General features: G+C 47.5%; 1 protein-coding gene across 2 annotated transcripts in view; it reads right to left on the bottom strand.

The window, feature by feature from the left end:
• DVL3 (dishevelled segment polarity protein 3) overlaps nt 1-13914 on the bottom strand; it is an 85212-nt gene that overhangs the window by 21511 nt on the left and 49787 nt on the right. For both annotated transcript variants that reach the window (XM_081329444.1, XM_081329443.1), the window contains exons 6-12: nt 9569-9662; nt 8213-8282; nt 6811-6950; nt 6530-6606; nt 4825-4892; nt 2529-2579; nt 2243-2392 (exon numbers count right to left, since the gene is read on the bottom strand). In XM_081329444.1, coding sequence (XP_081185570.1) covers nt 2243-2392; nt 2529-2579; nt 4825-4892; nt 6530-6606; nt 6811-6950; nt 8213-8282; nt 9569-9662 — 650 coding nt within the window. The remainder of the gene's footprint in view (nt 1-2242; nt 2393-2528; nt 2580-4824; nt 4893-6529; nt 6607-6810; nt 6951-8212; nt 8283-9568; nt 9663-13914) is intronic.

Genomic DNA, 13914 nt, shown 5'->3' with positions numbered 1-13914 from the left:
TGCCAAGCACCCAATCATGGGGGAGGCTGTGACAGTCGTTAAGTGTGAGGACCAGTCATAAGTCACTTTTTTTTCAGGGCTGTTATAACTCTGAACAGCCGCTAAAGAAACGGTCGTAAATTGTGGACTATCTGTACTGCTTTCGCTTACCACTGCCGCTCTGCTTTATAGGCCGTGGCGCCAATCTGGAAGCTAGTCCCAGCTTGATCAGTAGAAGCCCGTCTCATAGCTAGTGTTCCCCTAGGGCAGGGGTAGGCAAACTTGGCTCTTTTATGACCCGTGGACTTCAACTCCCAGAATTCCTCACCCAGCCATGCTGAGGGAAAAGGGAGAGGTTTCCAAGCTGAGCCAGGCTGGCTCAGGAATTCTGGGAGTTGAAGTCCATGAGTCATAAAAGAGCCAAGGTTGCCTATCCCTGCCCTAGGGATACTCACCAGACTTTTCTAAGTGATCATCTATAGGAATGGCCAGAGGGATAATAACCATAATCATCATCATCATCATCATCTCAACAACAACAATAATAATAGATGTGGCAGTGCCTGGAAACAGCAGAATAGAAGAGAAAGAACTGGAGAAGATAACAAAATACAAAGACCTACAAATAGAAATAGAAAGACTGTGGCAAAGGCAAGCAAGGGTAGTACCAATAGTAACAGGCGCCTTGGGTGCAATCCCAAAACAACTGGGGCACCACTTGGACACCATTGGCATTGACAAATTCGCCATTAGTCAATTGCAAAAGGCAGCCTTACTAGGAACTGCTTCCATCCTGCAACAATATCTGTAATACCATCAAACATCCATATATGCCTATTCCAGGTCCTTGGTAAGGATTCGATAGGTAGACAAAAATGCCAAATCCAGTCTGAACATCTGGCTGACTGTGCCATTATCAATAATAATAAAGTTGGAAGGTCATTAGTCCAACTCCCTGCTCAGGCAGGAGACCCTATACCCTCCCTTTCAGACAAATGGCTGTCCAGTCTCTTCTTAAAAACTTCCAGTGTTGGAGCATTCACCACTTCTGGAGGCAGGTTGTTCCACTGGTTAATTGTTCTAATTGTCAGGAAGTTTCTCCTTAGTTCTTAGTTGCTCCTCTCCTTGATTAGTTTCCATCCGTTTCTTCTTGTCCTGCTTTCAGGTGCTTTGGAGAATAGCTTGACTCCCTCTTCTTTGGGGCAGCCCCTGAGATATTGGAAAGCTGCTATCATGACACCCCTCATCCTTGTCTTCATTAAACTAGACATACCCAATTCCAGCAACAGTTCCTCATGTTTTAGCCTCTAGTCCCCTGATCATCTTTGTTGCTCTTCTCCGTACTCTTTCTAGAGTCTCAACGTCTTTTTTACATCGTGGTGACCAAAACTGGATGCAGTATTCCATGTGTAGCCTTACCAAGGCATTTTAAAGTGGTATTAATACTTGATCTTGATTCTATCCCTCTGTTAATGCAGCTTGGCACTGTGTTTGGACTAGAAGACCACCAAGGTCCCTCCTAGCGCTATGATTCTATGATCACCCTTGTCAAAATGATTATTGGTAAACAAGTCATAAAGGGGCCATCATTGCCCACCCTGATTTAGGCCAACTTCCACAAGGAGTCCTTGACTTACAGAGTTCTTTTAGTGGCCGTTCATAGTTACAACGGCACTGAAGAAAGCGACCTAACCGTTTTTCACACCGTTGCAGCATCCCCTTGGTCACATGATCAAAGTTCAGATGCTTAGCAGCTGACTCATATTTATGACGGTCCCAGGGTTACGTGGTGACCTTCTGACAAGCCAGGTCCATGGGGAAGCCAGATTCACTTAACAACCGCGTCAGTAACTTAACAACTGTAGTGACTCACTTTGTAACTGCCAAGAGAGCGTGTAAAACATGGGGCAAAATTCACTGAACAACTGTCTCACTTGGCAACAGAACTTCGGAACTCAACTGTGGTCGTTAAGTGGAGGACTACCCTACTTCCTCCTGGCTGACTTCCTGTATTCCTCTCCCTCGACTTCCCTCTGGGAGGCGGCACTGTGGAGATCCCTGCCGATCCTTTCTACAGGGACTTGGCACATCCCTGCTCAGTATTTCAGAGTCTACCGGGAAACCAATCCTTGGTTATTGAGGGTCAGATCCTTCTTCCACCAAGGAGAACTTGGCCCTGTCCAGGTATGGTTCCTATCAGATGAGGCGTGCGGGTGACTGGATGCCAAGCAGGAGTGGGACATGCGCGGACACAAGAACTTACGTTCCGTCTCTGGGATGGAGCTGGTGATGGAGGAGCTGGTGGAAGTGATTGTGCTCATGGATGGGCTCATACCGTACGCGGGGAAGGTGCCGGTCATCGCCGCGGTGTGGGACACCCAAGCTGCCGGGTCGATGGGTCGGATAGGCTCGCCTGAAAAGAAAAATGCCCCTGGTGAGAAGGCCATCTCCTCAACCGTCATCCCCTACGCTGGACCCAAAACCTCCGGGCGGCCCTGTCCTTTCCCCACCCCCACCCCCCGGCCTCCCCAGTGTCAGCCGGGACTCACCCGGATCGGAGCACGGAGAGTCTGGCCCAGCCCAGATTCGCTGGGGAGCAACTGGGGGAGAAAAGAGAGGGGTGATCAGCAAGAGGGACACCGAGAGAGATCCACCTGGCGCCCATGGATTAGCAGGCAGGGGAGAGGAGACAGGGGAGGGGACGTCCATGCAGGGAAAGGACTGGTCTGAGCTGGGATGGAGCAGGAAAACAGTAGGAAGTCCCAGAAGATGGCAGGAGAAAGAGGAAGGAAGGGCAGCAGAGGGAGAAGAAAGTGGGAGAATCCCTGGGGCTTTCCTCACACATTTCAAGCCTGTTGATGCATTTAGCTAAAAGGAGGGGGAAGCCGTTCCTGGGAGCGTCTATGAGGATTCTCCATCGTCCAGCTCATGGTTGTCCCGGGGGTGCTTTTCCGAAAGGCAACTGGGATTTTTTTTTCCCCCTCTTGAAAACGTTTCGCTTCTCATCCAAGAAGCTTCATGTTGGATGAGAAGGGAAGCCTTTTCAAGAAAAAAAAAAACAAGGAAGTCCCGTTGCCTTTTGGAAAAGAACCTCTGGAGCTTTCCTGGCAATGTCTCAATTACTTCTCAAAAGTCTCTCTACGTGGAGAAAACAAGCATCTTTTCAAGGAGCTGCTAATCTTTTTCTTCCAAGCCTGAAGCGCTGACCAAGTCTATAAATGATGAAATCTCAATGACTGTATCGCTCCAAGGGATGGAGGTTTACCCTACCAATTTTATCTCTGCTTTCGTCTTTTCAGCCTCACTCGGCAAGCGGCTCTTTTACTCCCTAACGAAGCGGGGTTAAGTCCAGGGGGTCTCTGACCTACGAACACAATTGAGCCAAAAATATTTGCTGCTCAGGGAGACGTTGGTTGAGTGACTTTTGCCCCCATTTTACGATCTTTCTTGCCACAGTTGGTAAGTGAATCACTACAGTTGTTAAGTTGATAGCGCGGTTGTTAAGTGAATCTGGGTTCCCCCCCCCCAAATTGATTCTGCGCATCAGAAGGTCGCAAAATGGGAACAGGTGACCCCGGGACACGGCGACCGTCATAAACATGAGTCAGTTGCCAAGCATCCGAATTTTGATCACGTGACCATGGAGATGCTGCAACTGTCATTACGTGTGAAAAAGGGTCATAAGTCCCTTTTTCTCAGCTCCGTTGTAACTCTGCACGGTCGCTAAATGAACCATTCTAAGTGGAGGACCACCTGTACATGTTCATAATAGCAGGTAGCCCTTGACTTACAAGATTTCACTTAGTGGCCATCTGAAGCTACAACCGCACCGAAAAAAGTGATTTATGACCGTATTTCATACTTACGACCGTCGCAGTATTCCCCCCCTCCCCCATGGTCACATGATCCAAATTCAGACGGTTGGCAATTGGTTCATATTTATGACGGTCACAGCATCCCAGGGTCACGTGATCCCCCTTTTGCGACCTTCTGCCGAGCAGTCAACAGGGAAGCCGGATGCCCCTTAACAGCCGTGTTATTAACTTAATAACCGCAATGGTTCACTTAACTACAGGGGTAGGCAACCTTGGCTCTTTTATGACTCGTGGACTTCAACTCCCAGAATTCCTGAGCCAGCCATGCTGAGGGAAAGGGGAGACATTTCCAAGCTGAGCCATGCTGGCTCAGCAATTCTGGGAGTTGAAGTCCACAAGTCATAAAAGAGCCCAGGTTGTCTACCCCTGACTCAACATCTCTGCCGAGACAGGTCATAAAACGGGGCAAAAGTCACTTAACAGCTGTCTCACTTAGCAACAGAAATTTTGGCCTCAACTGTGGTCGTAACTCGAGGACTTCCTGCATGACTGTTCCTCCGTACGGGGGTTGGAAACCGTCAGGCCTTTAGATGTGTTTCTAGTCAACATGACTGGAGATCCATCACGTCTTTCTTTTGTCTCATCTGGTTTTGTCACTGTTATTCACTTCTGGGAAGGGTTGTCATTTCGTTGTTTTTTAAAATCTTCTTAACTATTTGTACGGGGAGATGGGGCATGTAGACTTAATTAAAAAAACGTTATTATTGTAGTTATCATCATCCCCACCAGTCACGTTAACTGATTTCATGTCGTCAAGTTGACATCGACTCGTAATTGACTGCCGAGATTTATTTTCTCCACAATGATCTGCTTTCCTAAACTGATCCTTCTGGTCTTCCGATAATTTTGTTTTTAGGATTGGTTTTTTTTTTGTTTTTTTTTAAAAAAAACTTTCAGCTCCGTGCTCTGTAAAATCGACTTGTCACGTACACGCCTGACCCGAAGAAACTACAGGCAGAGGCTCACTTACTCCTGGGTAACGAGAAGCAGCCTCTGGGAGTCGGATCCCAGCACTTGGCGACCGTCAACGTGATGGGCCTGCAGCAAAAACACAAAGGTTGGCATCCTGCAAGTTGCTTCACAACGTGGGCGACCCCATCACTGGCATATCCCTCAGGGCAAAAAAAAAAAAAAACCATGACAGCTTCGCCCCACTCCAGTCCCAGGAAGCATTGGAGAAATTCCTACATCCTTTGGGTACATGATGGAAAAGACAGCCCGTAATTCAGCATTAACAGCATCTGCAGGGCCATCAAACCCCACAACCAGCAGCGTTCACTGAAGAGATTTGCTGCACTTATTTTTGTTATTTGCTGGACTGCAATCGCTTGCATAACAACAACAACAATAATAATAAAGTTGGAAGAGACCTTGGAGGTCACCTAGTCCAACCCCCTACTCAGGCAGGAAACCCTATACCATTTCAGACAAATGGCTATCCAGTCTCTTCTTAAAAACTTGCAGCGTTGGAGCATTCACAGCTTCTGCAGGCAGGTCGTTCCACTGATTCAATTCAGGGGGTCTTCAAACTTGACCCTTTTCTGACTTGTGGACTTCAACTCCCAGAAATCCTCAGCCAGGCATGCCTGGCTGAGGAATTCTGAGAGTTGAAGTCCACAAGTCAGAAAAGGGCCACGTTTGAAGACCCCTGGATTAATTGTTCTAACTGTCAGGAAATTTCTCCTCAGTTCTAGGTTGCTTCTCTCTTTGGTCAGTTTCCATCTGTTGCTTCTTGTTCTGCCTTCAGGGGCTTTGGAGATGAGCTTGACTCCCTCTTCTTTGGGGCAGCCCTTGAGATTCTGGAAGGCTGCTATCATGTCACCCCTCATCCTCCTCTTTATTGAACTAGACCAGGGATAGGCTTTGGGGAAGGAACCCGGCATTTTGAAGGTAATGTTTTCTAAGTGCCGATCATTTATTGTGTTTGTTATACTGTGTCTTATCCAACAATTCTACCATGTTTTCCCGGAAATATGATCTGGCCTTATTTTATTTTATTTTTGGCCTCCAAAAGAGGCACCAGGTCTTATTTTCGGGGTAGGCCTTACCTCACCTCCGGCACCAACAGCCCCACCCAGCTGGTCCACTTCTTCTGGGGCCCAGGTTCTGCAGCTGCATTCGGGGCTGCATTTTGCAGTCAGGCCTTTCCAGAAGGCCTAAGCAGCCGAGTACCGAGCTATGGATTCAATCCATAGATTCAATCCATAGCTTGGTGCTTGGCTGTTGAGGTCTTGCAGAACCTTTGAATCCATAGTGGGCTGGCGAGGAGAGGCCTGGCTGCAAGTGGGTACGGGGTGGGTTGGGCAGCTCCACACCCCCACCCCAGCTTGATTTTTAGTTGTGTGCCTTGCCAAAACTAGGGCTTATTTTGGGGTAGGACTTATATTAGACCCACCCCCAAAAAATCAAGCTAGGGCTTATTTTTGGTGTAGGCCTTACCTTCGGGGAAACACGGTATAAGGAAGGCCAGTTTTATCATCCCTGTAGAATACAAGAGATGCTGAGGCTAAGAACGAGTGATTTGCCCATATTGTATGAGAGCAGAATTCTACGACCACCTGACCCAGAGGGCACAGCTAAACAACCGAACCTTTGCCTCTCTGCCCAGACAACCACACCATTCAAGCCTGCGCCAAAAGGAAACTGGGACCAAGGAGGCTGGAGAGATGACCTACCCAGGTTTGTGCACAATTTCCCTCAGCACTCGTACGGCATCATCGTTGCTCATGTTCTCAAAGTTGGTGTCGTTCACCTGCAAAGATAAATCAAAGAATGCTGGGGAATTCTGGGGTAGGGAATTCTGGGAATTGAAGTTCACACATCTTAAAAGTTGCCAGCGTTGACAAATACTGCTCTTGCCTTACTCTAGGCACAATGCACCTGTTCTGCTTTTTTTAACTTAAGTTTTCTATTTATCACCTGAAAGGGGAGCTCAGGTGTTCCATAAAAGAGGTACCTGCAGCAACATATCTCCAGGTTCAATTCTTCCATCAGCTGCAACGGCACCTCCCTTCATAATGGAACCAATGTAGATCCCTCCATCACCACGTTCGTTGCTTTGCCCAACAATGGAGATGCCCAGGAAATTGTATTTCTCTGCAGAAAAGGGGATGTGCAGTTAGAACAGACATGTCAAACTCGTGACATCACACAACGTATTGGGACAGTTTTGCCATTGCTGGCAATGGGGTGGGTGTGGCTTTCGCATGACGCATCCAGCCCGTGGGCCAGCAGTTTGACACCCCTGGTCTAGAACATCCCCAAGCCCAAAGGCATTATTTGGTCTATTCCATCATTTGTGATAAGGTAAGGTAAGATAAAACCTTTATTATCATGTTTTCACTGTGAGCATACTGGCCCACATTAAAAATGAAATTCTGTTGTGTGCTCTCAAAAGAAACTATCTTCTCTACCCATACACATACATGATGCAAATATACAGATGCTATATACATATACGTATACGTATACATATACATATACATACACGTATATGTATACATATACATATACATACACATATATATCTATGTATATATACATAGATATATATATACATACATACATATGTGTTATGTATGTGTATATGTATGTATATATATATATACATATGCATACATATACACACACACATATCTACCCATATTTATTTATTTATTTATTTGATTTATATACCGCCCTTCTCCTGAAGGACTCAGGGCGGTGTACAGGGCAATAAACATAAGAATACAGGTTACAAGATTTAAAGTTAAATGATTCTGCCCACTCACTCTGTCTCTCTATATGTGACAAGCGCTGGCTCTTCGGCTTTCGGAGATGAGCACCGGCCCCTAGAGTCGGAAACGACTAACACGCGTGTGCGGGGGAACCTTTACCTTTACAGGTAGAACAGACTTACTGCGGTTCATTTAGTGACCGCTCACAGTTGTAACAGCACTGGGGAAAAAAGTGACTTATGGCTGTTTTTCACACTTATGACCACTGCGCCATCCCCACGGTCACGTGATCAAAAGTCAGACACAGGGCAACCGACTCATATTTATGACAGCTGCAATGTCCTGGGGTCAGGTGATCCCCTTTGGCGACCTTCTGACAAGCAATGGGGAAGCCACGTCGACAACTTCAGCGAGTCACACAGCAGCGGTGGCAAGAAAGGTTTGTAAAATGGGGCAAAATTCACTGAACAGCCGTTGGGCTCGATTGTGATCTGTAAGTTGAGGACTACCTATATTGGATCAAAAAGGGGAAAAAAAACCCTCTCCAAAGGCCTTCTCCATACTAAATTGTCACTTCACGACATTAAACGGATCGTCTTCCTTCCCCCCCCCCCGTCTCCAAGCAGCTATAACTGGACTCACCCATGTTGAGCGTCACGGTGATGATATTCAGCGACATGGTGGAATCTGTGATGCTGCTGAAAGACGAAGACTGCAAGGAAAGGAGAAGACGAGATAAGAACAGGTGTGGTTCACCTGCCACAACTGACCAGACGGATTCGAGGTCCAACCACTAGGGAAAAGAATGGGGGGGGCAGGGAGGGGATAAAATGCCTTTCAAGGCTCTCCCTACAAATTTATAGAAGGTAGGACTGGTCCTAACACTTGCAAAGTTGTTTGAATAACAACAGAGTCGGAAGGGACCTTCTAATCCATCCCCCTGCTCAAGCAGGAAACACTATACTATTCCAGACAAATGGCTGCCCAAACTTTTCTTAAAAACCTCCAGTGCTGGAGCATCCAAAACCTCTGGAGGCCAGCTGTTCCACTGGTTAATTGTTCTAACCATTGGGAAAATTTCTCCTTTCTAGATTGCTTCTCTCCTTGACTAGTTTCCATCCATTGCTTCTCCTGTCTTCAGGTGCTTTGGAGAATAGGGTGACTCCCTCTTCTTTGTGGTGACCCCTGAGATATTGGAACACGGCTATCATGTCCCCCTCTGGTCCTTCTCTTCATTAAACTAGACATAACCAAGGGACGCGGTGGCTCAGTGGGTTAGGACGCTGAGCTTGTCGATCAGAAGGTCGGCAGTTTGGCGGGTCGAATCCCGAGTGCCGCGTAACAGAGTGAGCGCCTGTTACTCGTCCCAGCTTCTGCCAACCTAGCAGTTCGAAAGCACGTAAAAATGCAAGTAGAAAAATAGGGACCACTCTGGTGGGAAGGTAACAGCGTTCCGTGCGCCTTTGGCGTCTAGTCATGCCGGCCACATGACCACGGAGACGTCCTCGGACAAGCGCTGGCTCTTCGTCTTTGAAACGGAGATGAGCACCGGCCCCTAGAGTCGGAAACGACTAGCACGCATGTGCGGGGGAACCTTTACCTTTACCTTTTTAACCAACATTCTTCGTATGTTTTAGCCTCCAGGCCCTTGATCTTCTTTGTCGCTCCTTTCTGCACTCTTTCTAGTAGAGCAGGGGGTCTTCAAACTCAGCCCTTTTATGACTTGTGGACTTCAACTCCCAGAATTCCTCAGCCAGCGTGCCTGGCTGAGGAATTCTGGGAGTTGAAGTCCACAAGTCATAAAAGAGCCAAGTTTGAAGAGCCCTGTTCTAAAGACTCAACATCTTTTTTATATTGCGGCAATCAAAACTGGATGTGACATCCCAAGTGTGGTGTTACCAAGGCCTTATAAAGTGGCACTAACGCTTCACTAACGCTTCTAACTTTCTGTGACACTGTCCCGTCTCCAAACCCCCCCCCCCAAGTCAAGCTTCTCACCCTCTCAATTCGGGCTACTTTCTGTTTCCGCCGACGGCGTTTATGCCTTCTCATGAGGCGCGAGGCGCTGCTTTGTTCCGTAGAGCTGCTGAACCTACAAGACAAAGAGCGGAGGAAGAATCAGAAGCTCATTTACCAGGAAGCAGTTAACAAGGGACAAAGAAGGGCATCACGTTTGGGTCCCTGGATGAAAGCTTAAGAGTCTTTCGGTACAACCCCCTTTACAAAACAAGATCATCTCAGATGCCATCCTTGGCTCCATTGTAAAATAAAATGGTCAGGTCTGCCATCCGCAAAAACAAGGCAGAAATAGAAACCTTTACTGTCAAATGGAATTTTCTCATTTATTTAAAGATTTTAACGTGGCTGCCCAACTCAAACCTTGCATATAAAAATTCCAGCTAAACTTCAAAACCTTAATAGGGACCAGGAAATCACATTCATATCCCTCTCCATGACTATTCTGTATGGGTGGTCCTTGACTTAGATCAGGGGTCCCCAACCCCTGGTCCGTGGACCGGTACGGGCCAATGGGATGCCAGCAACCAGTCCGCACAAACCAGCAAAGCCCCATCCACGGGATGCAGTCAGCACACAAAACCACGCACCCTCCGGTCCACGGAAAAAACTTCTCCCCACATAACCGGTCCCTGGTACCCAAAAGGTTGGGGGACCTCTGGCTTAGATCACAATTGGGACCGAGTGGATTTTCATTGCCAAGCAAGGAGATTACTATTATTATTATTATTTTATTATTATTTATTATATTTGTATACCGCCCTTCTCCCGAAGGACTCAGGGCGGTGAACAGGGCACATATAAAAAATACAGGATACAAAAATTAAAAAGAATTAATTTAATTTAATTTAATTTATTAATATTTCTATACCGCCCTTCTCCCGAAGGACTCAGGGCGGTGTACAGGGCAAGAATAAAACACAGAAATTTACAAAAAATAAAAGATAATTAAATACATGCCCGATTAAAAATACAGTTAATACATGGTAAAAAAACCCCAATAAAAATAGTAAAAAAACCCACCAATCCCCCCTCAGGCCAGGCCGGCTTGCTCGAACAAGTATGTTTTCAGATCGCGGCGAAAGGAGCGAAGATCGGGCGCCATCCGGAGCTCAACCGGTAACTGGTTCCATAGCTCCGGGGCGCCCACAGAGAAGGATCTCCCCCTGGGGGCCACCAGTCGGCATTCTCTGACCGGTGGCACCCTGAGGAGGCCCTCTCTGTGGGAACGCACAGGGCGGAGGGAAGTAGACGCCGGCAGCAGGTGTTCCCTAAGGTACTCCGGACCCCTGCCATGTAGGGCTTTAAACACCATTACTAGCACCTTGAATTAAATAGTAGCCCAGCTAAAACAATCAATAACAATATAAAAATCCCCATTAAAACCCCAACATATCCCCCATCAGGCCAGGCTGGCTTGTTCAAATAGATGGGTCTTCAGACCGCGTCGGCAGGAGCGAAGGTCAGGTGCCATCCGGAGCTCGACCGGCAGCTGATTCCATAAAGCCGGAGCGCCCACAGAGAAGGCCCTCCCCCTGGGGGCCACCAGCCGACATTCTCTGACCGGAGGCACCCTGAGGAGGCCCTCTCTGTGGGAACGCACAGGGAGGAGGGAAGTTGACGCCGGCAGCAGGTGGTCCCCGAGGTACTCCGGACCCATGCCATGTAGGGCCTTAAAAGCCATTACCAAAACCTTGAATCTCACCCGGAAGACAACTGGTAACCAATGCAGCTCGCGGAGCAAAGGTGTAACATGGGAGTACCGGGAGACTCCCAAGACAACTCTCTAAGTGAATCCTGTCCGATTTTTTACAACCCTTTTTGCCACCACTGTTAAGCGAATCACTGCAGTTGTTAAAAGAGATTCACGCACTTGTGAAGCGAATCTGACTTCCTCATTGTACACATATGACTGTGTATCATCAGACCCATCTACTGCGATAATTAAGTTCGCAGATGATACTACCGTACAGTGCTTTTTTTGTAAAAGAAAAAGGTGCTGGAACTCACACGTCATACAACCCGCCTTGCCTACCCTACAAGGTTCCATCCAAAAAAGGTGCCGGAACTCTGTTCTGAGCGTTCTATGAGAAAAAAAGCCCTGCTACCGTAGTGGGTCTTATTACAGGTGGGGATGAGACAGCATACGGGGGGGAGGTACAAAAACTATCCATATGGTGTTGCAACAACAACTTGCACCTGAACATCGGCAAGACAAAAGAGATGGTGCTAGACTTCCAGATGAAAAAGGAGGAACCTGCCCCACTTTACATTGGGGGGGGGGGCTGTGTGGAGAGAGTTTCCTCCTTTAAATTTCTGGGAGTCTACCTCTGCGAAGATCTGACCTGGAAAGTTAATACAACCCAGATGGCCAGAAAGGCCCAACAGAGACTCCACTTCCTCAGGGTCTTGCGGAAGAACAGGGTAGAACAACGGCTAATGACCCTCTTTTACCAGTCTACTATAGAGAGCGTCCTCTCGTACGGTATTGTGGTTTGGTATGCTGGCCTGACAGCCGCGGATAGGAAGATATTACAGAGAGTGGTGTGCACAGCACAAGACATTGTGGGCTGTTCCCTGACACCACTGGATGACATCGCCAGGGCTTGCTTCCTTGGAAGAGTGAGGAAAATTCTCAGGGACGACTCACACCCTGGTCGGTATCTCTTTACTCTCCTACCATCGGGTAGGAGATACAGGAGTATAGCCAGCCGTACCAACAGGCTGAAGAACAGCTTTTATCCATGGGCTGTTAGGCTTTTGAACGGGATATAATTTTATAAACTTTATGCATGATTGACTTGCGAGGCCGGTGCGTTGTGCAATTAGCTCCCATGGTATAATAAGATGGAGGGTTTGTGTCACTGTAAGCTGGGGGTGGCGGCTACAAAACTGCAAGTTAAGGAGAAGTGGGTGGAGGGGCACAGTAGCTAAGTCCTTGATTGGATCCTCTTTGCTTTTAAACTGCTAGAGGCTGCTGGGAAAAGCTACAAAACTGCAAGTTAAGGAGAAGTGGGTGGAGGGGCACAGTAGCTAAGTCCTTGATTGGACCCTCTTTGCTTTTAAACTGCTAGAGGCTGCTGGGAAAAGCTACAAAACTGCAAGTTAAGGAGAAGTGGGTGGAGGGGCACAGTAGCTAAGTCCTTGATTGGACCCTCTTTGCTTTTAAACTGCCAGAGGCTGCTGGGAAAAGCTACAAAACTGCAAGTTAAGGAGAAGTGGGTGGAGGGGCACAGTAGCTAAGTCCTTGATTGGACCCTCTTGATTGGACCCTCTAGATAGATAGATAGATAGATAGATAGATAGATAGATAGAGAGAGAGAGAGAGAGAGAGAGAGAGAGACAGACAGACAGACAGACAGACAGAAAGTCACAAATAGACAGATATAGATAGATGGATAGACAGACAGATAGAATGCTTAGATACGGCTTCCAGTTTATCACGCAGCTGCTATGGACGGCTGCGAGACTTGCTTTCTCTCTCCCCCGTCCAGTTTTGCATCGCTGGGGGGGCCCTAAAAAGGGCCGAAAGTCGCCCCGAAGAGGCAACCAGCAAGGAGGGGTGTTCGCTGGATCACGGGAAAGCCGCAACTCTCCCATTAGACCTGGCGATCCCTCCAAACCGGCGGATGAAAGGACCGGCCATTATGGCTCTTCCCTAGGCTATGAACAGCCAAAGTCACATTTTCCACCAGGCAACTCTTAAAAGCAGCACGGAAGAGACTGGGTGAGATCTAACTCTTTTACACCCTAATTACTTTCTGTACCTCCTTAAGCTGCTAAGCATTTCCCCACCACCACCCTGCGGTGAGGGAAGGGGGATTTCAGCCAGCCCTCCCTCCAGAAAGGGCAGCGACTAAATACCCAGGGGCGTTTTAAACGTTGGAAAAGTAACTGAATCCCAATTGGAACTTTATTTCTTAAAGCATATGGATTGAAAGATCTGTTATTTCCTATTTTTCATTGTCTACTTCTGTTGGAAATCTGGATTCTTTCTTATGAAAAGAAAAAAGAAAAACTGAAAAGATTAAGACAACTTTGGGACTCAAAGGGAAACTTTAAAAAGGGGCCTGGCTGACTGCCCAGGGAAATAGATAAGATACATAACCTTGAGAACATTGAAACAACAGCTGTGAAAGGCTTTGTGTTCCCTACCTAGAAAGAAAAAAAAAATCTCTCTTTTGGATTTTCCAAGTGCAAAGCCTTTAGCTTAAAAGAGCCTTGGTGGAGCAGTGGGCTAATGCCTCCTTAAGTAACACCAGCTGCCTGCAATTAGTGCAGGTTCGAGTCCCACCAGGCTCAAGGTTGACTCAGCCTTCCGTCCTTCC

This window comes from Vipera berus (assembly GCF_964194415.1).
Source record: "Vipera berus genome assembly, chromosome: 5".
Taxonomy (NCBI): domain Eukaryota; kingdom Metazoa; phylum Chordata; class Lepidosauria; order Squamata; family Viperidae; genus Vipera; species Vipera berus.
This window is presented reverse-complemented; position numbering and strand designations above follow the sequence as displayed.